Source organism: Ammospiza caudacuta, chromosome 6 (assembly GCF_027887145.1).
Source record: "Ammospiza caudacuta isolate bAmmCau1 chromosome 6, bAmmCau1.pri, whole genome shotgun sequence".
In the NCBI taxonomy this organism is placed as follows: Eukaryota; Metazoa; Chordata; class Aves; order Passeriformes; family Passerellidae; genus Ammospiza; species Ammospiza caudacuta.
Window position 1 is genome coordinate 21,798,853 of NC_080598.1, and position 26,606 is coordinate 21,825,458.

The 26,606-nt window shown below is 40.3% G+C and overlaps 1 protein-coding gene across 2 annotated transcripts; it reads right to left on the bottom strand.

The window, feature by feature from the left end:
* Positions 1–236: 236 nt before the first annotated feature.
* On the bottom strand, positions 237–22,486 carry CHKA (choline kinase alpha). 2 transcript variants are annotated; one of them, XM_058806330.1, is made up of 12 exons: positions 22,176–22,486; positions 18,764–18,875; positions 11,835–11,888; positions 8,018–8,131; positions 7,261–7,394; positions 6,906–7,010; positions 6,485–6,543; positions 4,361–4,448; positions 3,347–3,455; positions 2,764–2,870; positions 2,352–2,433; positions 237–1,573 (listed from the first exon to the last, which is right to left on the bottom strand). In XM_058806330.1, the coding sequence occupies exons 1-12, from the start codon at positions 22,484–22,486 to the stop codon at positions 1,514–1,516; spliced, it is 1,335 nt and encodes a 444-aa protein (XP_058662313.1). In that variant the 3' UTR covers positions 237–1,513. The 2 variants fall into 2 exon arrangements, with proteins under 2 accessions (XP_058662313.1, XP_058662314.1); XM_058806331.1 differs by lacking the exon at positions 11,835–11,888.
* Positions 22,487–26,606: the final 4,120 nt, after the last annotated feature.

A 26,606-nucleotide genomic window follows, 5' to 3' on the forward strand; every position in this document is an offset into this window, starting at 1 on the left:
TTAAATACCTTTCTTATTAGAATTCAATTATACAATACATGCTGAAGACACATTTAAGTAGAAGATATATCCCAGAGCACTAAGCCTGTATCTCAGTCTGCCTTTGCAAGGACTCGAAAGAGATTAAGGCCAGAAATGGCATCTACTTTATCCTGCAGCTGTAACAGAGACTCAAGAATCTCAACAACAATGTTTTTAAGTGCTTTATATTTATTATAAAGTATTAATAACTGAATGTATGGAAAATGATTCTCTGTACAAGAGAGTAACATGACAGCTTTTACAAGTTCTGCTATACAGTACATGAAATGCTGCACATTTTTTCAGCCGCTTCAAACAGTATTTGCTATACAAGTCAAAAAGGGTAAACTTAGAAGTTTATTTATAATACAGTGTGTTAGAAAGCACAAACAAATAACATTCAAAATAAACAAGCTCCCAAAAAAAATCAAAAGAAGTCTTTAGATGGCATGTACAGAGATTATACTCAAGTTTCAATATACATGTTATTGTTCCCCACAAGATGCTCCACTTTACTGGATTCCTGGAACATGATGAGAATTGAAGGTGCAAGAAAAGCACCTCTCAAGCCACATAAGAACTGGATGGGCAGAACAGCAATTTCCTGAAGTGCTCTCCACAGTCTTTGGCTCTATTTATTACAGCCATATACTGTGGCAACACGAGAAGAGAGATGGGCCTCAATTAGCAGTACTGTCAATGCCAATCCAGTTATCTGGGGAGCTGCTAGAGCAATTCAAGGCACTCTTCCCAGTGCTGCCAGCCCACAGAACTCCCTGTGCAGGACACAGCATTTTAAGAGAACCAGGCATGTTCTTGAATGACATGGAACAAACAGTTCAAAACAAACTCCTTCTGAATGTCCAGTTCAAAGTTCATACTTCACTTCCCAGGCACACCAGCCTAGAGAAACATTCATGTGTGTGTCACTCACACTGCTCCAATGTGTTTAGTTGCTCTGGTTAAAGTGGTGTAAGGTATCAGCAGCTTTGAAGATAGTGTTCTTGGGGCATGGTGAACCTAAACTCACAGTAAGTTCTTAAGCCTACTTCACAGTTTAGCAGCTGTCTCCTCCACTTTTCCTTTTCCTCAAGAGGCAGTGCCTACAACAAATCAGCTTTTACAGCTGTTCTGCTTACAACACAAACCAGAATGCCAACATCCCCCCAAAATGTACCCACAGCAAGTTTGCTCTGATGCATGTGGTATTGACACCTAATTTTAAGCTTCTCCCATAATACAAAATAGCTCCTAGACTTAAAAGATTTAAAGATATTGCATGGTTGTATTTTACTTTTGCCTCCCAGTCTCTTTCCAACTATTTATGGAACTGTAAACAAGTAATTTTTATAGTCCTCAGTACTGTACACCTGCATTCCCAGGAACTGGAATTCAGTGACGCCTTCATTAGAGATACAGTAGCCTAAGCACAGTGAAAGTTCTGTTCAGCTGCCCTCTTCATACGGTACCCAACAGTCCACTCCTCCCACATTCACACCTTCAGCTTCCTCTTCTGATCAAAGTAGGCATCAAATCTGGATAACGCATATTCCTGGAGAAATAAGGGACATTCAGTATTCAATACAGTAAACAGCTGTTTTCTTTTTTGGGATGGGGAAACAATGAGGTATTAACTGTGTTACTTTCCTAATCCATCATCTCAATGCACTAATTAGCTTTATTCAGAAGGATAATCTCTACAGAGGTGTTCTGGCTTCTCAAAATTTCCTCCAGTTTTGTTTCCACTCTAACACAATTAGCTGCTGCCAAAATGTCAGAAAAAACAGTTATTAAAAAGGCCAGGACTTCACTGAAAAGGCTGGCTCCTGCAACACGTCCAGTTTGATATTCCATCTACCTGCCAGTCCTATCACTTTGCAGTACACTGAGCACAGACCAAGAGCTGGGCTGATCCCTTTCTCAAGTACAAGCTGCTACCTGGCACAGATATTGCTGCACACTGAACATCACCAAGGGACAGCATGTGCACTTTGAGTTTGCGCTTAGTTTGAAATTCTCACTGCATGTTGGCCTCTCTCTTGCCTGGGATGTCTTATTGCAGAATAATGCTGCTGGACACAAGGCTGTACACTTCCTACATAACCATGGAAACAATTTATGAAGTTTTTGTGATCTTAGATGTTGTGTACATTCTTAAGGAAAGAGCACAAATTAGTAACAAAAAGATTTTTTAAAATTTCACATGACTTAGAAGATACTGGTTGCTGTGAGAGGCCATTCCATTGCATTTTCAATAATGTACTGCAGGTTATTTAGGTTATTTAGATTATTTGTTTTCAGTAGTGTAAAACTACAATTATAAAACTTACCAGGTACCCAAACTCAATGGATGAGATCTTTGCTTGTATAATAGACCACAGACCCCAGAAGAAGTGTGATGCAAGGGCAAACCTGAAATTACAAGGCTATGTTATTGAAATAAATGCCTAGCTAAGTCACACCACCTTATTTCCATATCCTCTTACAACATTCCCTAGTTTGGGGATATCCACACCTTTTCTTCAACTATGGTTCTACAAAAATAATGCCCCATTGAGTAGTATTCTGTTTACTTCACTATTAGTGTATATCACATATCTAATGTTACAGTGGACAGATCATTCTTTAGCACATATAAACAGCTTTCAATCTCTCTTGGCTCAAATTCCTCACCAGTGAAGTATGTACAAGGATAGGTACCACAGTGGAAGTCTGAACATACAGTTGTGCAAGGCAAGTTACCTGTTAACTTCTACCAACACTACTTCTTCTAGTTCAGACTTCTCTTCATTGCTCAGATTTTCAAAGCCATCATGGAATGCAGACAGGTAACTGGAGAGGAAATGAAGCTGAAAGGCAAGTAAACAACTGAGTTACAACTTTTCATCTCAAGATATATTGGTTTCTTTCAGGCCTAGGCAGACCTTCTAATAAATTGGCATTTATTTTTTTCCAACCATCCAGTGTTGGAGTTACCTTTAAGATTAATGGGGCTCCTAACAATTGCTTCAAAGTCTGGTTTAAGAAAAGTTATCATGTTAGGACAGGCAGTATATTGCTACTGCCAACTAATTTCACAGTTGCAGTCTACAACTACTGGACTTTTTTGTGGTAGATGGGTATACCACACATAGTAAATATTCTGTCCTGAATAGCTATTAAGTTACTATGATTTTTAAAGCAAAGCTAGTCAAGATTAGACAAATTATTACACTTGAAATCATGGAGGAAATATCTTGGGACTCAGTAAGTCCAAAAAGGAACTGAAAAAGAGTCAGCATACAAAGACTGGACACTGGCATTTAACTATGACTTCTGTGTCTACCTGCTGTTTCTTCGAAGGATATTTAAGAACACTGGCTTTGAAGAATGGGTACTTCTCATATGAATAATCATACATCCATTCACAGAAGTGATTTCCAATGTCAAATCCTCTGAAAAAGAAAAAGTACCTCAATATTTGCAAACTAGCAATCTGGGTATTTTTTAAGCAAACCCAAAATCAAGTTTAAAAGCACTGCACTACTCAGAATTTACTGCAGTTTTCCTGGAGGTAGAGAATTGATAACCAGCAAACAACTTTTTGCAAGTTATTATAAAACAGCAAAGAGGGGCAGTTAAGAATGAAAGCTATCAGCTACATGAAAATATTAGACTTTGCTACCAAACTTTACTTTATACCAATAGACACAGTAAAAATACTTGAGTATGTAGTACATGTCAGTATGAAGTCAGACATCTCTAACATTGGCATTCTTGCAGGCAAAGAGATCATATTCAAAGTTTTCAACATATTCCACTTTTACATTATTGGAATTCACTGTTTTATTATGTTCCTGCTATGGTGGTGTTTAATCCCAGTGACTATATACACTTAGATCATCCTTAAAAACGCTTAACTACATGTCTGAGGGAAGAAAAACAAGCATGTTGCATAAGCATGTAGTGAAAAACTTGTATTCTCATCGGCTTAGATGAAAAAGCCATTAGAAAGGACAGAAATAAACATGAAGCAAAGCTGCCCTACATACATATGCACACAAAATCTACCCTTTTTTTCAGCTTCCCACTAGAAAGAAATTTTGACATGCAAGCAAGAAGCCATTTGTGCATAACAAACCCTCTAATCTGAACAATCAAGAAGCCACAACAACTTTGCCTCTGCTAAACTCAACAGCATCAGAACAGAACTGTTTTGATTAGTTATATTTGCTAACCACCACTATCAAAGCAGAACACAATTCACTAAAATAGACAAACAATCAGCAATGCAGCACTTGGCCTCCCTGCAGCATGCAGAAAGGAACACAATCCCAGGCTGAAGAGAAAAAGTGTTTACCGGTAATTATAGCTGCTGTATTCAAAGTCAATGAGCATCAGCTTCTGGTTTTCTGAACTCTCTCTGCCTTCCAGAAGTAAGATATTACCTGAAAATTAAGATAATACTGCATATTTAATAATGCAGGAAAATCAGAAAAAAGCAATACTGTGTATCTCAAGGAACATTGTTCAGCTAATCCTAGTTATCCCTTATATCTGCACTGAAAAGTTATAGGTGTGCTGGTTTTGGCAGGGGTAGTTCACTTTCTTCACAGTAGCTGGCACAGGGCTGTGTTTGGATTTGTGGTGTTGATAACACAGGGATGTTTTTGTTATTGCAGAGCAAGTGCTTCTGTAGAGTCAAGGTCTTTTCTGCTTCACAGCCCAGCCCAAAAAGGGACCAGGGTGCAGGCAGAGTTGTGAGGAGATACAGCTGAACAGCTGACCAAAGGAATATTCCATACTGTATGCTCACTATGTAGAGTGGGAAGGAGGAAGAGGGGATGTTTGGAGTGATGGTGTTTGTCTTCCCAAGTCACTGGTGTGTGTGATGGGGCCCTGCTCTCCTGGGGATGGCTGAACACCTGCCTGCCTGTGGGTAGCAGTGAATTAATTTCTTTGTTTACTTTGCTTGTGTGAGCAGCTTTTGCTTTCCCTAATTAACTGCCTTTATCTCAGCCTGTGAACTCTCACTTTACCCATCCAATTCTCTTCCCAATCTCATTGGGAAGACTGAGTGGCTCTGTGGGGCTGAGTTGCCAGCTGGGTTTAGTTAAAGCCAGGCTGCACTGGCTGTTCACCAGCTCTCTGGAAGTTGAGATATATAGCTTTACCTTGTAAAGCTGAAAGCAAGGAATTTTTTTCTGTACAGGGAGAGGCAAATTTGCTCTCCCAAGGATCCTCTTTGCCCAGTTTAGCTTGCAGCTGGCTCAGGTGGTCCTGTAAGCCTTACCGGTCCTTCCTGCATTGTTTCTTTGCACAGCTTGAGATCTATAAATTTCACAGCATCTCTCCAATCAGCATAGGACTATCACTGATCATGCAACATTTGGGACAGAAATTGCTTTTCAGCAGTTTGATCACTCCGCTGTTCTAATACGTGGCACAACCAGTACCTATATAGAAAGTTTAGGCAATTGCTTATGTGTCTTTCAAGTCACACAGTCACTATAATTCATCTAAAAGACATCAAGTCTGCCTCTGTCAAGTAGCAGATAGTAAACAAATGTAGAGCAATGTCAAGTTCTGCAGGAGTGTGACTCTGCAGGTCCATCTGTTCTCCATGCCACACTCTTGCACCAACAGAAACAGCAGCACAGAGCACAGTATTTCACACACATCCCCCAAACCCCTTGGAGCTTTAGGCTCCTCATCTTGCCTCAGCCCTATTATGCTCTGACTCCTCCAGCAGTGCACCTTGCCACATCAGCAAGGAGAGCTCCACTGACATCTCAGATTAGTGGCCTTTTCTGCTTCTGCTGCCTATCCTTGTGTCCACCCTGCAGGGCAGTTCCTCAGCCAAAGCTGGGACCAGTGACAACAACAGCCCTGCACACAGTGCCACTAGAGCATCCTTCCAGCTCAGCCCAGCTTACCCACTGTTCAGGTGACACAGCATACCCAACACACCTTCAGCCTTGCTTCCTCCTCATCTTTTTCAGGAAAATTGTTATTCCTTCCATGACTCCCAGACAACACTAAAAAAAGGTGGATAAGGTTTTCCTAATGTTTCTTATCAGTAGAAATTAAAAACTGCCATGTCAAACTGCCCTGCTCTCCATTTCACCACTCACTGCACTTCTTAGGCATCTTTCTTTTAGAATGACGCCAGTATACCCTACTCTCTGATCATGTGTTTTGCAGCAAAGCAAGGGATGGTCTAAACACAAAACACATAAGGCTCCCATCATCAACTGACCTGTGCTACCAGAGCATGAGTACATTCTTGGCTTAACCCATTCACAACACCAGAGTTCTCTGAAAAAGCCTGAAGGGCTGCAGAACCCATACTTTGCTTTGGTACTGGAGCACACCAGTCAGGGCAGTACCTCCACAACGTGGCTACCTCTCAGAGAAGCCAGCAAGTCACCAGAAAAGGCTCAACAGTAAATGACTGAGCAATATTGAAATATTAGCAGCTTACCCTCCTGACAATCATTGTGGCAAAATACAACTGGTGAAGAAGTAGCTTCAAGCATAGCTCTAGAAAAAAAGCAACAGAGCATCTTTTAAGTAACAAATCACTAAGTTCAGTTCCACTTCCAGGTAATTTTGTTGTAAGAATTTGAAACACTATTCCCTTCCCAGCAATAGCCTATTTTCTTAATTAGGAACAAAACATCAGCACAATAAAGTTTGATTTCATGATCAGTACATCAGATCAGCAGTTTCATCATAGAATTTTGTATTTGTATGAGACTCAGGTTGGTCACAGTACCAAAAAGAACCCCCAGCTTGCAAAGTAAGATGAAGTGTTATGCTGTATAACATGTCTGAACAAGTATACAAAAATCCATCCAGAAACTGTGGAGATTAGAAGATAGTAATAGACAAAGTAAGCCTACCTTAGATTTTGCATTTCCTGGGGGAGATTGTAACTGAGAAGTTTGTTCAGTTTTCTGGTTTGGGATTCTCTGGTGAATTTAATTCTCATCACTTGATTTAGATACCTGGTAAGAGAAGACAATAATAAAGGATTTGTAACAGCAAGTATATTATTCTTCCCATACTATGATCAAGGGAGTTTGAAAGAGTTACTGAAGAAAACATTACTCTTCTTCAAGGTAACTGAAGTCCTTCATGTGATAGTTTCTGGGTACAGTGAAAGCTTGTGTTCTCAGACATTCAGGAAGAATGATCTGCTTATCAAAATTACAATGGGTCACCTTTTTTTCCCCCATAAAGTATTGCACAACTTACTTTTCCATTGTTCCAAAAAGCCACTTAGGTTCCTTATTAAATGGCATTTTCATGCCATGAAATCTGGCCATCTTCTCAGCTATTTCAGCAGATATGTCAGGTATGCTTAGTTCCTCAGTGCTCAGTTTCCTGCTCTGTAATAAAATACAGTAGTCGTACAATACAGTTAATTGATGAGTTACAGAACTGTGACTAGTTATAAACACTAGCATTAGGTTCCTTGCAGTTTACTGTGAAATACTAGTGTAGTACTCAAGCAATACCCTTTTTTGCTCTCAGATGAACTTACAAAGTTGCTGCCTTTACAAAGTTGTTAGCCAGCCCTACTAACAACTTAATCAATTCACTTCTAGATTCAAGACCTGGGGAGTATCACATCTCACACTAAGAATATCTTCAGAGCAGATCAAGTATAAATATTTAAGAACATCAAAAGCGTCTGCTCTTGTTGCTGTTAAAGGGAAGTGTTACTCCACAGCTTCCCCATGCTATGTTTGGTATCTAATAGGCTTTTTATCTTCATTTATTCTCCTCTGCTAGAGTTGAAGAGTTTTTAGATCTCTCCCCCTGGCAAGAGCTACAATGGGGCTCTCCAACACCCACTCTAACTGTATCAAATTACAGACAGCAATTACTACAGGCAGCCAAGTATTCCATTCCCACATCCCTGCTTTTCTGGGCAGTCCAGAGACCTTCTTGTCATGAACAATTACAACAGCTTCCAGCAGCCCAGTAACTAATTGTGAGCAGGACTTACGGGAATGAATTCCTCCAGTCGCCCTTGTGGGAAGATTCCATAGAGCTTTGGGCCGAGCGCTCTCTCTGCAAGAATGGCAAACATAACACTTTCTAGAACCATGGCTTCTGCTCCCTGCCAAAGAAATCAAAGCATTAGTTGGTGCTGGCACAGCAAATAACGTGGGTGTGTGCAACAGCTAAACTGTTACCAAGTGAGAAATTTTAGGGCTAGCTTTGAAAAGACTCGACATTCTACTAATCAAAGTTTCTTGACTAATAACTTTTAGTCAGCATGGGAGCAATACAAATATTTTGCTTTCAAGTTTAAAGCTGGGGAAGAAAACCTGCATTACTTCATTTTGGTGGGCCAGGTCAAAGGAAAACTGTAAAAACCAAAACACCCTCTCCTCTCTAACCCTGTGAGAACTCTGCAAATTCATTTCCTGGAGGAGCTCATGCCACTGAAACACAACACAGGAGCTACAAATATTATCCTATATCAACTATTTTAATACTCTTCAGAACACAGCCTCTCAAAAGAACATTTTAGCTACACAAGTGAATGAAATGAACAACACTTCTCATTTAGAAGATCGACTTAGAATGTGCTTAATGGAAGGAAATCCTAAGTTGTTTGGTTTTTTTTTTTGAAGTGAGGAAGTAATTTAAGCTCCTGCTAAGGAATATGTGTGTGAATAAATGTTCTTCCCTTTCTGCCACCAAGCATACCTCAAGTTTCAGTAACTTTTCTCTAAGGTTTTCATACATCAATAGGCTTGGTTCATAGCAACAACAAGCAGACAACTTTTTAATATGAATTTAAAAGTTAATAGAAATATGAAATATTTAGTCTTAAAAACACAATTAAAAATCACTGAATTGTAGCTTTCTGGATGGGTAAGATTATCTGTAAGTAAGCACAGAGGTCACATTATAAATATCTACTTCTAGCAATTATGTTCATCAGAATCCAGCTCTACTCAAATCCTAAAGACCGGCCAAGCATCTGCCTACTTTTGAGTAGTTCATCACAGAGTCAGGCCCATAACACTTAAAAGTCTAAGTATGAAGATCACAACATTAAGAAACGTCTCAGGTATTTCTGACCACAGATCCTTTTGCATTATTGCAGTCAACACAATATCAGACAGTATATAACTCTATACTAAAGTTCCACTCTTGAATACACTCCAGGCAGCACCACTAATAAATTATTTTTATTGTTGTCCCACACATTATTCTGAGATCTTCAATAAATTCTAATGTTTCATATTGAAGTGTAGTAAAGACTCATGTAACTGTGTTCTGCAGCACTGAGACTTTAAGACAATTTACATATTAATGTATTGCATCTATGTTCTCCACCATTTTTTCATCCCAGTTCCTCAAAGCATCAAATGCTTTATCCACTAACACACCAAAAAAATGTTTTTAATCATTTCACATGCCCTCACCATCACAGGTCTGAACTCTTTCTATTCAGTTCTGAAATCTAATGCGAAACACCAAGAAAGAAATTAGTTACAAGCTACTGAATGTCCACTCTATTATTAACCAACACTGACTTTGACTGTGCCTGGTACAACACCAGGAGTTTTTAAGTCTGTTCCTATTAAGGTATCAGTTCCTTATTTCCATATCTTACTGAAAAGCAACGCTCTATTCTTGGATAACAAAGTACAAAAAGACCCTGTTATTTATTAAGACATCTCTTCATGCATCAGAAGTGACAAGCACTAGGAGAACTTTCCTCTACTGAAACCAAATGGTTATTTGAACACAAGACCAATAAGTTTTGGAACAATACCATCCATGTAATCTCAGGCACAAAGGCCTCTCCTTCATAATACCCAAGGGACCTTTTACCAAGTCTCCACTCCATACACTACTGTCAAACACAGGGCAGGTGTGGAAATAAGCCACTAAAGGACATGAAAGAAGTTCTATAGCATACTTCATATGGACACTGAACAAATCTGGGTATCTGACTCTTCAGCTTAATGCTCACCTGATGACTTCAAAGGATCAAGCATTGTAGCCAAGGACATTATGTACCTCAATGCTTTCAAACACTTTGCAATATACTTATGGTGCCAAGACAATATTTTAAGATCTAAAGCTCTCAATTTTGACCAGTTTCAGAGATTGATCCATAAGCACTTGTATTTAGCTTTCTAGAGAAGATTGGACCACTCATGTTTTTAAATGAATACTTAAGAGATAATGTTTTATTTCAAACCTAGCAATTATAGACATTTTTACAAGATTTTCCCAGCATGCAACTCCCATACAGAGAGCCTTTATACACTTCAGTTGGAACTGAAGCTTCTTTTTTTTCTGCCTTAAGAAAAATTTAACTGTAAAATACATAAAGTAGTCATATTCTAAGGAAAATTACTGCCAATTATAGCAAAACCAAAGTAAAACAAATAAATTTCTGTCAAGAGGCCTTATGAGCTGACAGAAGACTATCCAATGTCTGGACACAGTTGTCACACACCAGGCAGCTCAGAAGGTACAATGACTTTGTTAGTGAACTCAGAGAATTTTATTGTCTCTAAAGAATATCATCTCCTCCCATAACCTAGACACATGAGAATTAAGAAATCCATCCTGACAGTAATTCTTGAGAACACTGATTCAACAGTGAAATTTCAGCACTATGAGATTAATAGGAGAAAACCTATCAGCAGAGAATCAGTATTTTCAAGCAACAAACACCACAAAATGAAGTTCTGAAGTTCAAAACCTAGTTTCCTGTACTGCGAAACTTCTATGAGCTTCTGTCACCAGGGTGGGGCTTATTTGGACTTTTAGAGTTTTTTAGAACTTTAACTCTTTTTCTACATGATTGTGGTAGAGGAGAAATCAAGCCATCTCCATTTTTCATCTTTGAAAAAAAAATTGAGGTATCAAACCAGTGCATTTTTCAGTTCAATCTTGGTTCAACTGATTGAAGCTGTTTCCAGTAAGCCAAAAAAGTTCAACAAAACTTCAAAAGCAGTCATTCAACAACAAAAAATTTAAAACCAGTTTCAACTCACTGAAAGAAAATAAAACAAAACCAAACAAATGCTTGAAAATGTTTCAGATGGCATTCCCAGAAGGCAAAAACACAAGGGGAGAAATGCAGCACTTACCAATTGAGTAAAATGTACTTTTCCCTAGTCACTGCCAAAATCATTATGAGCCGAAAACAGTACATAACAACCAAGGCATCTGGCTAACATGCTGCAATGTTATCCCTTTCTGAAAATACACTGCCAGGATGGAAATCTAAATCACCAAATCCTGTTCAGATGACTTTAGGAAAAGATACACTCAGCTAAACATTATGCTGCAGGAGAAGAAATTATTCCAAATGCAAGAACTTGAAAGTTTGCAGAGCAGAGATGATCCAAGCACAGTGCTAATCAGGAACACTTCATGTCCAAGAGCAAGTTCTCTCCAGCTCCATGTACTTTCCTCAGAGTTCATCAATGTATTAAAAAATTAGGGATTAGGTAAAGCAGAGAACTGATGTTCATCTACTTAAGAAGAGTCTAAAACTAGAAATAGCAGTACTGATACCAATATTCAAAATGATAAGAAACCATTTAGGTTTAGGGTAGAATTGGGGGATGCTTCAAAATGTGGAATGCTTGAACCTTTCCAAACTCTGTCCAGACACTCACATAATGTTCCTTCTGTGAGCAAATAAATTTCTTTCCTTCATTACTTTTTACATTTTCTAGACACAGTCCAGGTGGAATAACTACTGGTTTAAAACAAGCAGGATCACCACATTTCCCTATAATCTACAAAATTCTGTGAAATAAGCAAATTTATTTACTCACTTGCAAGTCATTTTCCTTCTGAGACTGTACAGACTCCCCCTTATTACAGGACCTCTATGAATGAGAAAAAGCAAACACAATGAGAAGATGAAATTTCAAGTTATTAACCTGCAGCCACCAGAACAAAGGGAGTAGAAGTACCAGCTACAGTTAACTAAAAGTCTCAACACTGTCTCAGACCTGTGACAGCTACAGCACTAGTATCCATCTGACCTCTGACCACCACACTTCCAACAATTCCAAAATCTTTCAAAAGGATGTGCCACTGAGACCAAGCCACTCGTGTAAATACCTGATTTTCACTTATTTTTATTGTTTCCCAGTCTTTCAAAACAAGATTTCAATGCACCATAAGCTCAGAGGAAAGTTTTTAATTAAGAGAAAATTAAGTCCCTCTGCATGACATCTGGGATGAGATTCTTCCAGCCAAAGCACTTGAGATGCATTACAGATTACATAAAGGTCTTACAAGGACTATTGGAAGAGTCATGTTATGAAGCTTGCAAAGCACGTTTGTTTGCTTATTACCTTATTTTCCAAATGTCTTGTGGCTAGAATTTTCTTATTTAGAGTGTGCTGTCTTGGCTGTATGTCCAGTGTACCACTGGCTGTGCAAATCCAAGATTGTTCTTGGAATGAATTGCCCATGTAAGCTAAAGGTGTCTCAGTAGGGACCACAGTATAGCAGCAAAACTTTAACAAGTTCCATGCATAACATATTGTACTAGGGTTGTTAAGAGTCATTATAAAGCAGTTACAGAACATTAAACCATACCCTCAGCAACTGAACCCTCAATGGCACATGCTTTTAATAGAGCTGCACATTTAAAAATACAAGATGTATTAAAAACCTTGTCCTTTAAAGGGCTTGAAGGTAAGGAGAAGAGAAGGCAAATATCTGCTTAGAATTAGTGACAGTTTGTGGCTGCTATTTATGTTGCAATTCCACCATAGACTGTTTAAACCAGACTAGCTTTAGAGGCCCATAAAGGCAGCCTGCATCTCCACCTTCTGAACACAAACATTTCATTCACAGAACCATGTGCACACCTTCCTGTTCCAAAGCTCTAACATGTCCAAAACAAGGGTGGAAATATGAACTTAATGGAATACAGTTAAGCAACACCAGCTGCCTTAAGTACAGTACAACAAGCTCTGCAGTTACAGTATTTCAGAAGCTATAGAAGAAGGGTAGTTAACAACAATCCATGGTCTTTCAGCAAGTACTTCCCATAACACTACTATGTACATTTAAAACAAGACAAAATGGAAACTACTATTACTTTATATTGCTTTCAAGGAAATTAATGAAGTCCAAACATATTCACTACAGCTAAATGTGTAACTACTCAATAGCATTAAAATCATTTAGAAAGGGCTTCTCTGAACAAGCATGGTCTACATCAATACCACTCCAATTTTTCTGAAACAGTCAGAAAGTTACTCACCATTCAGGAGTCTTTCCTGATAAATGGTGCTCTCAGAATGGTTCAGTTCAAACAGAAGGTAAGCACATTAGACTTTTCCCTAAAACCTGAACTGGCATCTGCTTTCCAGAGGTCATACTGTATAAAGAGCTAGCCAGTTCCAAAAGTCCACCTCAAATCGGTGTTGGAGACAGCCTAATGGCATCTGGCATTCTGCCATTAGAAAGGGACAGTTAGGGCTTTACTGCAGTCATCACAAGAGGAGACTTCTGCAACATCCCTTCCCTCTTTTCTGTTCCCTCAGCATGAAGCATTAGTTTCCAGAAGAAAATGAATACAAATATGTAAATAACTTGCAAATATGAATGGGAGCTTGGAGAGGATCAGACTTCACAAGCGGCCATGTACGCAGCCTAGGATTAGGAAATTCTTCACTATACATGGGCAAGGAGAACAAAGTTTGCAGGATGCAATATTATGTATCAGAACTTTAGGAGTTTAACAGATTAAAGTAGTAGAATTTGATTATTTCCTGATTCCACACTCACCTCTGAGAACAGTGGTTCAAAATAAGGCGTCTAATAATTTGATCAACCTATTTAACACACTTGTTCTTGGTGAAATCAAACAAGTTCACTTTTTCCATAACTCTTAATATCCCACTCCAACTAACGTCCAATTCTGGGAGCTATTTACATAAACAAAAATGAGGTGATTTCAATTACCTCAAAAAGAGAATCGTTGAGTAACTGCTAGAGCTTTTTAATTTGCTCTCTCTACATGGAAACTAACTAGAAAACGACATGTCTTCTACAGCTTCAAGATTTTTTCAAATATTTGTTCAGAGCTTTTATTGTGGGAAGAATTATTCTCAAAGCCCTGAGAAAGTTCACTACAGTTTTAGTAAGGAAGGACAACTATACTCAAGAGAAGCTGTTTAGAGTCTAATTTGTAATCATGTAAATTGAATGGGAAACAGTACACATTGATCTTTGCTCAGATGACCAGACAGTATTTATACATCTGGCAATTTGATACAGAAAATTGAGTTCAACATTTTCTTCCTAATGCTCCCAATTTCTTCTGTAGCTGAAAGATCACGTGTCTTACCAAAAAACCCAATTGATGCTTGACCATTCTGTACAGAAAAGGAACTTATCTTTTTTTTATACATAACTTTGAGTTCTGCTCACAAATTTAAATAAAATATAACTCAATTTTCCTGAGCTTACTCAGCTTTAGTTTTCAATCAAAATACTGCAATACTTTGAACCAGATAAATCCCTAAGAATTCAAATCTTAAATCACAACATCACGATGAATTGCCTCAGAGGTTAGAGGTGACCTGAGCAGGGGAAACTTTTCTAGAAGCCATCAGCAGATGTCAATTTGAACTCCAGTGTATGGAACAAAACCAGCTTTAGGTTTAGCAATAACCATTTCTGCTTCTAAGGATCTGCCATTGATCACTTATCCCTGTCAGATCTGAAGGAACCAATGCTAATTTGCTGAAGTCCTAAAAATCTAGCATGTGAAGAATTCCCAATTCAAGCTCTACAAAAGCCACAGCTCCAATCCTCTACATTTCAAGTTACCATTCTGTTATGAGGGAGCAGAGAAAAGGAAGGGACAAGTTTTTGATATTTTGTTATTGCTGTAAACATTCAGATGCACAGACAGTAGCTGGTGCTACTTAAGGCTTACTTTTAAACAATGAAATCCAGGACTAAAGAAAATGAAAGCTGTAGAGAATGCTCCACTTCAGAGATCTCATACTATACCGTGAATCGTGTCTGTCACCTGGAAACCAGAGTGCTCTAGGCACGATCGCATGGGCAAGCCTGCAGCAGAGAACACATGCATATACAACTAAAGTGGTACATTACCCCAGAACACCCTTAATGCCACCCAACACAAATATATCCCCGTAAGAGGTGCTTGGTTTCTTTCAAGCCGTCTGCCAGTGCCAGGGATTTGTAGTTACTCCATGCTACAAACAGACATGGACACCAACAACCACAGAAGACGTTGATCATTACAGTTACACAGCAGTCTGCATTTTATTTAGTTAGACAAAATAAAAGGCAGCAAGGCAGGTATGGAAAAAGATTTACCACAGAACCGTGGCAACCATTTATAATCATTTTGCATCTGTTCACATAGAAATTGAGACCAGAAAAGAACATTAGGTATCCTGGTTTGTTTTTCCTCATTTGTATACAAGATTTTGTTTTTGGCTGTTGTAAAGGTAACAGAGTCCCAGTGAGTCAGAGTTCAAGGGTCTTTTAACACGTGTAAAAGAATGGGAATCAATCCAAGTTACCTTTTGATAGGTGAACTTAAATTTCACCTTGATTTGAGCTTATTTTGTGTTGATGCACCTTATGTTGAAATCCTATTAGCATTCTCAAGATGCTATTTTGAATTTAAGTAGAAACACTTTAGTGATATGAATATGAAATCCAATTATAAATCTGGACATTAAATGGCAATTGTTGGATAACCTTTAGTTTTAGTTGTTTACACTAATACAACCAACAGTTAAAGATATTTTGCCACAAGTTTTACTTTCAATGCTCCCCTTTAAATTTAGCAACTAAGCTGGAGCAAGAGTAAGTGAAGCAGAGTAAGACATTTCCTTTTTTTCAGTGTAGGACATATCTGCATTGTGCCTCAAACATTGGAGTTTTAATGTGGTTAGTACTTTAACCTGTCACAAGTACAATACTTGTCTTAAAAAAAAGTTCTGCTCAAGGATATACTCAAGAGAAGTCCTTGATTTATAAACATCCATGCCAGTGCGACCATTCATAATAATGGCCGAGCCAGCACAATTTATCTCCACCCAGCTCCCCCCAAAACAGTCATGCACACAAAAAATTGGCTTAAACATATCAGCTATGACAGAGGAAGGCACAAAGCCTTCCCTGTGTGGCAGCTTTAGCCAGCTGGCATGGTTTATATTGGATGAGTTTCATGTACTGACATTTGTGTCTTCCAAGAGTCATAATAAGCAAACTGGAGCTATTTTCAAACAGCAAAAAAGGTTCCTTTAAAAGGTGGCTCAAAGAATTATGGTGCCAGTATCATTCCTTCTTAAGTTAGTAATGAGAGGTCCATTTTTCACTTGTATTCAAAATTTTAACTTAAACTTGTCTTCTGTACATCCAATAATTTGGTGCAGGTTGCTATAGATACACAGTATTTACAGTACCGGGATGAAGAACTGATATCACTGGTTTGTGCTCCAATTTCAACAGAAAGTAAAATGGACAAGAGTTAAAACATGCTACAAAGGCTCAAACAAACAAGTGGTAACTACTAATACCCAGTGGCAGTTACAATAAAGTCATTGAGAATTAAGTTGTGATTTTAGCATAAGGTCTCAAAACTCAACTTACTTAAGCAGTGTTCCTTAATTCCTACAGGGTTTTTAACTTAAGCAACTTTACTAAAAATATCAAATTACTCCCACTTAACAGGCTTGTCATAACATTCTGCTTATGCCACCCAGAAACTCAGAAATCCTATGTGAGGTTTTCAAAATACCCAATAAAACAGTTTGCTTATATTTTAACTTGCATTTAAGGTATAGGGGCTGGAAGAGACAAATGTTTGTTGACAAAAATTGTGAACCTCAATGCAATCAAAGTTTTACCTTGGGACTTTCTCTGCTTACTTAACCATTAGTGAACTGCACCAACAAGAGCAGTCATTTCACTGCCACTATGGAAATAAAGGAAGTTAGACATCTCAAAAGATCCTTCAATACCAAGAGCAGAAAGGTTAGAAAGTTATGAACACACTTTCAATTTTCAAACCAAATTAGTTCTGATTTTAGAGCCCAAAAATTTATTTGGATTTCTTCAGTGGATAGGGGCAGAGAAGAGGCAAGTTAAAAAATACCCTGAGGGAAGAAGAGGGCAGCCAAATTCTAGAGTCCATTTTATTTTCACTTTGAAAAATAAGGGAAAGGCCATATTTCTTTACAGCTCTTGGGAAACAGAAGCTCTACCACTACAATAGTTTTACAGCCCATGTTCCTACTCAAGCTTTCTACATATTAACTCAGCATTACATTGAAACCAGTAATAATTCTTAAAAATAACCCAAACTTAGCATCAATCCTAGGAGTCATTTTGGAAACAAAGTTTCACACCCCCCTTTTTTTCACTCTGCTTTTACTGAGAGTGAAACTAAAAACTACTTAAGCTTAAATTACTGAACTTCTACACACTTTTCTTGTTTAACTTTCCCAACACACATATGGTGTTGTAGCCAAGCAATTCATGCTATTCCAAACCACTGGGATATTTTACATATTTCTGGTAAAGTTTGTTACCACAGGAAAGTTAACAACTCACATAACATAGTAAAGGAGCACTTCAAAGTCAGTAAAGCAACAGTATCTAATGAGATTTTTAACAGTAAGTTTGGTCAAGACAGCAGAAGCAGGAAGAATGGGCTGAAATCTCAGGAACAGAAAATCTTCTGCAGATATTGGATCAGTTGTTCAAAGCAAGTGACTGAGTACTGGAAAATATAAAATTAATTGATAATAAAACCAGACCCTCTAAGTCAAACAGAAACAAATGCCAACATACAGATGTAATGTTATGAAGTTGCAATTTTTCATAAGGTTAAACACTTACGTTATGATCGCTTATTTACAATATAATCAAGTACATAGCAGAGATGGATAAGAGAAGATCTGCTGTACAGTGCTAGAGTAACAGGCTGTCAGCTTTAGAAGAGACCTTTACAAGACTACAAAATAGTCTTGCTTTTAAATGTTACTATTTGAAACAGATTTGCCAACCACTTCACTTAAGGTGTGACAAATTTCAATACTATTTACATTTAACTAACCAAATAAAAGTAACATTAAGAGAGTTCAACAAAACATCTGGTTAAGTTTCTGTGCCAGCTATAAGGCATTTCACACATTCAGGAAAGCATGTTTTGGAATGAGATGACTGTACAGTATTGATGTTCACACTTCATTCTTAGTCTAAAACTACAGATCAAATTTTCTAGCAGCACAAGTACCCATATAATATCTAATAAAATGCTTGAGCAGTGTATAAGGTTGACAAAACCTTCAACTAACCTCCAAGATTCATAAGTGCTATCAAGATTAAAATTAAGCAGTTTAGTCTCTTGCAATCTAGCTAGTTATGTCAAAGTCCTATATTCTGTACAGAAGTATATTTTTCTGAAACACCACAGTCCAAACTTAAGACCATAAACAAAACATTAGTGCCCAAACAAACAGCAAATGAGCCTTCAGCTAATTCACGCCAGTCGGGATCTGTGTAGAAAGGAGTGTAAGTTCTAGACAATAACAAACCATAAAGAAAACTGCTTTCAACTTGCAATCTAACCCTCACCACAGAAACACTCCCTAAAGGAGAAACTGCATAGTGTCACAAATGAAGAACTCCAAACATGAGAGTGAAGCTACAGAAGCCCTCCCACTCCCAAAGCCCTGTATGTACTCACCATCTGCAGGATTGCACCGTACAAACGCAGGAGAACCGTCCGTGGCTCATCTGCAACTGCCTCAATGGTGTCGGGTAGCGAGCACTGAAACAGCATGTTGCTGAGGCCCCCTCTGCAGACACAGAAATACATTGATTAGCTAACTTGGAAAAGCACACCTTTTGTTTTCAACAGATTACAGGTGCAGTAAACGTCCTTCTGGTGTGATTAATTGGTCTAGTCTAACAAGAAAGTTTTCCAACAGTACCAATAATTTATATAAGGCTTCGATAAAGAAATGGCAGCTTCATGCTTTTTGGTGTACAGATCACCACCCAGAGCTATTGATCCAAATTACAGCTCAAGCTATTAATAAATGGATGTAAAATGCAACAAACAACTATGTAGAGCTAAGTAAATTATTTTCAGTGATGCTGGCTGGAGTCTTGTCAGATAGACTTGGCTGCACAAGCAAAGCAATGGCAGAAAAAGTTTAAAATCATGCAGTGACTATAAAACTCCAAACTTGAATTAAGAGCTGCTATCACTGGGATTGGCAGCTACAAAATCAGCTATAAAGTTTTAACCTGAATACCTGTGCTACAGCATTGCTGATGGAAGTCTCACTTCTGCTGTCTTTCTTAGGGGTGCATTTTCAATTTTGAATTTCACAATTAAAGCAGTTATTTGAAATAAGCTGCTCATGAATTTGTCAAATCTAAAATCACACTCAGTTTCTCTGATCTAGTATCTATCTAGATCTATAAAGCTGTGGACATCAAAATAAATGCTGTGACTTCTTCTTGTAAAAATGCTGTTGTTAAACAGTAATTATGTAAAAAACCCAGCATGCCTGTGTCTCATCTGAATGACTGAAGCACAGATTACCCTAATTTGTGTTTATCTTGATGGGATGCTAAGTTTCTTCAGGTTCTTGCGGCTCTTTAAAATACCCATCCACTCAAACCACATTTTCTTTACTGCTTTGCCTTTCTGCAATCTTTTAATTATCATTATGTTCATGAATGAAATTTTCAAATTTTCCTTCTGCAAGTGATTTTGCCTATAAGATACAATACCTTGCAGTGACCTTGGATTACAAGAATCCACAGCAGATCCAAAATGTAGTGGCTAAACTGCAGTTCTCAGTCCTAACCTGACATTCCTTTCAATGCTTTTTCAAATATTCTTCTGGGCTCTCTTTCAACAAAGTGGGGAAGCAGAAAAAACTTTCTGGAAAAAAAGGCTCCAAGAAGGAGACAGGGGCTGGCCTACATATCCAAAGTCAACAATGGAGAAGAAAAAAGAAATCTCAAGAAAACAGGGTAAAACAGCAGCTGCACAATATGCTTAAGAAAGGAGACAGAAAAGAACCAGGTGGCTTGGCAGGCACCCAAAAAAGGATATTTAGAGACAAGATATTAAGTAACTTTGAACCATGAAGGTGAACAGGTTGGAAAAAAACCCAAGAGACAGATGGAAAGGATATCAAAGAAAGAGCAGAGTCAGCTACTCAAAGACAATCCAAAAATTGGTTAGTTATACTAACTACACTTCTGGCTTTATCTGAACTCTGCTAGAAAGGTTTTTGTGGAAAAAAAAAACCAAAACAAAACAAAAAACATTTGCTGCCTTTTCTAAGTCTCTGACAGAAACTTTGGTGAAAATATAAATAATTAAATAGAAGAACTAAGCACACTGAACAATACTTTACAAGAAATACTGGACTAAAGCTCAAGAATCTGTATAGTTACATGACCTAAATGCTCAGGTTGCAAAGCATGTGAAAGCCCAGACAAGCTAAGTGGAGTGCCTTAGTGATGCTGAACTCCATTTAACAGAAGTTTCACTGTAGATTAAGTTCACTATAGCATTTAAGACCTCAAAGGTTACCTGGAAAACTTATCAAGGAAATCCATACAGGAGCATAATAAAAGGCACTGTTCTTCTGGAAGGTCAGTCAACTCAACAGCTTGTTTAAAGGTCAAAAGGGCACATCTCACTCATACAGATACAGCTACTTAACTGACAGCTGTACAAGAGCATGATTTTGCAATATTAATGGACACACTGGAGAATGCACACTGAGTGAAACCACAATCAGCAAACCAACATGATGCATCTTCCAGAAATGAAAGTGGTGAGAAGACTTTTGCCAAAAAAATCCCAACTACTAATTAGCATGGCTTTATATGTTCTTAAGTTTCAGCTCATCTGCTCTTCTGCCAAATGTGGAAACCCCCAAGCCATTCTGAAGTGTTGTCTCACATGAGAGGTTTCCAAGAAATACAAAGATAACTGCTAAAATGTAAGGCTTTAGAAAGTAAGAACCAAAGTCAGCAACACACATGAATACAGATGAAAATTTAATTAAGCAACTCAAACTAGACATATCAGACTAGTCTATTGTTTAGGAATTGTATTGGTTTTGTAAAAAGTTCTCTCCCTTCATTAACTCCTTATGATCATGTCAAGTGAGGAGAAACAACCTAGAAAAACAATACTACCTGCACTGGGTCTCAGTGAGTGTCTAATTTTTTTCAATAAGGCTTTTAAAATAAATTTAGAAATGAGCAGGATGTGTTCTAACCACACTTTTACACATCAGAGCTTTGTCAACTGTGTATGCTCCCTTAGGTACCTAGGGTACACGTGTGCATGATTTGTGTAGGACAAAAGTAGAAAGATAGGGAAAGCAAACTGATAACAGTATCCTTTGAAATTGTCCTCGACTCTATGTTGGATCAAGTAGAACGATCGGTCTGGAAGATGTGAGACAAGCAGTGCGTAAAGGGGAAACTCTAAAGTAACATTGGTTTAGTTAGAGCAAAATAAAGATGCTCTTTAATTCTGCAAAGAAGGCACAGATCTCCAACACATTACATCATATGGCTTCCAGAACGTCCCCAATTTACATATTTCTGCTGCCAACGTGCTGAGTCACAAGCACTCGTTACTGTGTGCTGTAGAAGATGACTCACATCGCCGGTACACCGCGTTTACCTGATGACTTCTCAGTGCGGAGCAGCCAGGGCCAGCCCATCAGGCCCTTTTCCCCGGCAGGGAGCTCGATGCAGCGGTCCCTGCCGGCTCCATCCCTCTCCCGGCCGGGCGCGGGGCCCCTCCCCCGGCGCGGGCCGAGACGGGGCCATGGCGATGCAGCAGCAGGAGCAGCCGCCGCCTCCCCGCACCGCCGCCCGCTCCGGGCCGGGGGCGCGGCAGCGCAGCCCGCGCCGCCCCCGGGACCCCCGCGCCGCCCCCGCACCCACCGGCCCGCTCCCGCCGCCCACTAAGCCCAATCCGGGAGAGATTTAAAAGAATGAAATGAAATTAAAGACGGAGCCCCCTCGCCTCCCCCGCCGGTGTGGGCTCAGACCCGCGGCGCGCCCCCGTCCCCGCCCCCTGGGTGGGCCACCTCCCCCTCCGCGCTGACCTGATGGGGCTGATGCGCAGCTGCTCCTCCCGCAGCCCCCGCCAGGCCCCCGGCAGGAACTCCTTGCACCACAGATACGCCCGGCGCCGTGTCCGGGGGTCGAGCGGCGGCGACTCCTCCTCGAGCGGCGGAGGCAGCGCTGGGGGCGGGGTCGCGACACCAACGCCTCTACTCGCCACGGTGGGGTCCTTTCCCTCGGGGTCGGGGTGAGCCAGCGGCGAGGGCGGCTGCCCGGTCGCGGCGGACCCGCGGTCAAGGAGGAGCCCGAGCGGGGACGGGTCGGCGTCGCCGTTACAGAACTTGGTTTTCATGGCGCGGCGTGGGGGGGGCGCGGCGGCCGTTAGGGCGGTGGGCGGGGGCGGCAGCTCGCGTACGTCCCTCCGCAGTCAGCGCCGGCGGCGAGTGAGCCCCGCGCTCGTGCCCGGCCCCCTTTTTATACGGCGTCTCGGCACGCGGGCCCGCTCGCGCCTCACGCTTCATGACCGTTTGCCTGTGATTGGCTGGAGCGGGCTCTCGGTTCCGCCCTTGGAGCGGGGGTGGGTAGGAAAGGGAGAGGGCGGGCGCGCGCACCCGGCTCGCGGCCCCTCCGGGCGTCTGTGATTGGTGCACGCACGCGAGGGGAGCACGAGGCGCTCGCCCGCCGGGCGGGGGCTGAGCCTGAGGGGAGCGCTGAGGGAAGGTGAGAGAGAGGGGGAAGGAACGATAAAAAGGAGGGAGGGAGAAAGGCAAGGAACGAAAAAAAGGAGAGAGGGAGAGAGGGGACACCTCACGGTGCTCTGTGCCGTGGAGCTGACACCACTGGGCCCGCGGTGATGCGGTGCTGGATGGAGCCGGCACCCCCTCAAGCAGGGCTGGCCTTAGTTAGGGCTGCGCAACGCGCCGGTGTTATTCGCTCCGTGACGTGACACCAAAATATGTGGGAAATCTCCGCACGGTGCGACGTGGGTCGCGGCAACCAACAATACGCTTATTTAAAGTCCGCTCCTTACTGAAAGTTACGGAGTTACTTAGTTACTGTGTGAGGGCCGGCTCATGCCCTCATGGTAAACTGGTCTCTCGTGGCACGGGAGAGGATCGCGCCTGAACAGAAGGGTAAAGCTACGGGAGCAAGAATAATGTCTACATGTAGTGTTTACGAGCTGAGTTTCTTATCGTTTTGGCATTGGAAATACGGTTTCCTGTTTGGGAAACGCCAGCACCTGCCTTACGGTCCTTCCCCCGCGGCACCCGAGTGTGGGAGCTCTGATGTCACCGCCCGCTGGAGGAACCGCGGCTGTCCCGCCCCTCCAGCGGAGCGGCTGGGATTGTCGCCTAATATCTTATATCACCTCGTCATAAATGAGCAGTAAAACAATAAATCCCTTCAAGCCTTGAACTACCTCTGCGCTTCCCCTGATTTTTTTTTTTTCTCCTTTGACTGTTCACCCTTGACGGTCTTTTTCTGTATGCGAGAGACTTGCAGCCTTTTGTAATAAAAGTTGCCGTTATTGTGGTGATCATTGTTAAAGGTGGGGATTGCTGGGTTGTGAGGGAGCTCCTGATGGGCTCCTTCCCTCACCCTTCCCCAGTCTATTTCACCGAACAGGCTGCTCTCTCATTTTGTTGCATGCTTCTCTCATTTTGTTGCATGCTTCACTTCAGCACTCTAGTGCTGGAAAACCCCCAAGGAGACTATGGATTTTCTAGGAAATGGTAGGAAACCTCCAGAACTGGCTTTGGAACAGGTTTTGTGCTGGCAAAGCAGCTTCAGCATAACCAAAGCTGTTTGGCTGAGGTATACCCGACCCTAGTTAAGAGGAAGAGTGATGTATGAGTTAGGGATGCCAAGGTGGGACAGAAGAGACAGAGATTTCTTTTGTCTTTATACCTCAGCTCTTCATTTATGAAATAAAATCCTTTAATTCAGGCACAGATTAGGATGCTGGAGAGGAGACATGCAGTTACTGCTGGAGATGGCAACTCAGGACTGCAGAGGAGTCCTTTCTTTTTCAGGACCTGGTTCAAGTACCTGTCAACATTACTGATGTTGAATAGCTAAACAGAAAAAAACATGTGGGAAGAAGTGGTGAAAATAGCAAATAAATTGCCTTACACACAGGCCCTTCTGTTTCCAAGTGCTCGAGCTTCACACTGGTTTGTCATGATGGCATGAATAACAGGACTTGGGTTTTTTTCCTAATTAGAGTTATTTGACTGATATTTTTTTTCTAGATTACTATCAGAACAGACAGTAAAAAGAAAAGGCAGTATAATCAGAGAAAAGAAACATTTGTTTTTCCTGGATATAGAGAAATCTACCTACTTTTATTAGACAAGAAAACTCCATCTTGTTGCTACTGCCATTTCACTGACAGTTGTCCAAAAGCTTTGCTTCAAAACCTCCAATAATCTCTTCCAATATATCAGAGAATTTAAAAGGAGATAGAAAAATTATGAACAATTTTTTAATAACCTTTTTATTACAACACACCCTTTCATAGTGTAAGTTTAGCTCGGGTTTCAGTCCTTTAATGACTTCCCTTTTGATAAGGACCCCGGATCCATGTGAGGGCCACATGTGTGTTCCCTTTAGACTTTTGCTCTGCTCATGACACCTTTTATTGGTTTCATGTTTTCTTAGCAGTGAGCAGCTCATAGCCATTCATTGTTGATTTTGCAGAAAGGGTGTAACTCACTTGAAAACAGTTGGCTGTGTTTTCCAACAAACATGGGCTCTCTCCTGGGGAGCCACAAGAGTGGACAGCACAATAGAGGCAAGAACAAGATACTCCTAAGAGAACCTGTGATATGCATAGGGTGAATAATCATAAGGGACTGCTGGTTTAGTTGATATGAAGGCAAATAGATATGTTACTTGCCAAAATTATTTTTATTTCATTATGTCTAAAAGTAAATATTGGTTATTGCTTAAGATTATGCTCATGTTTACATTGTGGGTAGGAGTTCTTTTAGCCAGGTACCCTGCATTGTACATTTCAAGTGTGGCTGGCTGGAGTGGGTGGGAAGCAATGTGGCACCTGTGGCACAAGCTTGCTCTGACTGAAGTCCTAGGCAGCAGTGCCAGAGATATGAAGTCCATGTTCTGAAATCATGATCCAAAACTCAGCAGAGTATGTGGAAAGTTAGGAAAAGAAATCTGCTCTTATCCAAGAAAATTTTCTGCTGTTATCCAAGAACTTCCCCAGTTTGGCTCAAAGCATTCAGAAGGGGCAATGCACCAGAAATTTATATTGCTCTTCTTCATGCAGTATGCACTAGACAGATCAACAGAGTGAGTACTCTCCTTAGAGACCTACTGACATGTACTTGTCCTATGTTTTGAGTCCAAATTCAAATAAAACAGTTAGGAAAAAAAGAAAACAAAACCATTTTTTCTACTTATATATGCAATATTTTTCTGCTCCTAAGGAGGAATCAATTACACTTAGGTAATACTTGTAATCAAATTTAACAAAACCAAGGCTTCTGCTAACTTCAGAATGTATTGAAACCTAAAAGACATCAGAAAAAAAAAAAAACAAAACAAAACCCAAAAACCTTAAAGGAGAGAATTAAGTACTGAATTAGTGGCTCAGAAGCTCCAAGACTGACTGACTAATTAAAATACTGAACTTGGGTTCGTGAAGCCTGATTACCTACATTCTCAGCAGCAATGATGTCTGATGTCTGTTTCCATTTGGAAGCACAGTGTTGTTAGGACCAATGCAATATCCTATCCCATGGATTAGTCAATCACTCAGCCATCTTCTTCAGTAATGGGGAAAGGCAAACGTGTCTTCATGATCCTTATGTTGCCTTTTACACCATAGCAACCAAGCTGCATTAGCACACTTTCGTAGCAGATGTGCGTTCTGTATTTATGTTCAACTTCTACCTCCATCTCATAGGTTGATTTGATGTAGCATCTAATAAATGAGACCTATGAAGAGAATAATTCCTCAGCTGCCTGTATCCCCTGGATAACCTGGCTTTAAAGCCTGTGCAGGAAGTAGCTGAGATAAGGGAGGTTAGGCTCCAGACAAACACATAATGACTGATTCGGCTGTAAGCAAGGCACAGGCTGGACTGAGCTCCCTCTTCTTGTGTAAGCAGAGCCTTGAGACTTTGTATGACCTCTGCTGTCAGCATGGAGGGAGACAAAAGTGCTCATCACAGAAATCTCCTCCTCTCACACAGTAAAACACATTTTCTTTCTCTGTAATTTACTTTGCCTTCAACTCCTTACCATGAGCGTGTAATCTGTTACTTCAATGGCTGAACAGAACTGTCGGTGAATCCACTATGTCCTTTGAAGTAATGGAGACACTTCTGCAAGTCTTGAAGGAAATTCCTATTTTTCATTGCCTGTGAGTGTGGCCTTAATCATATATTCAATCAGGAAATAGTCAATCATGTCTCTCGTCTATGACAATATAATATGAGCCTTTTGTT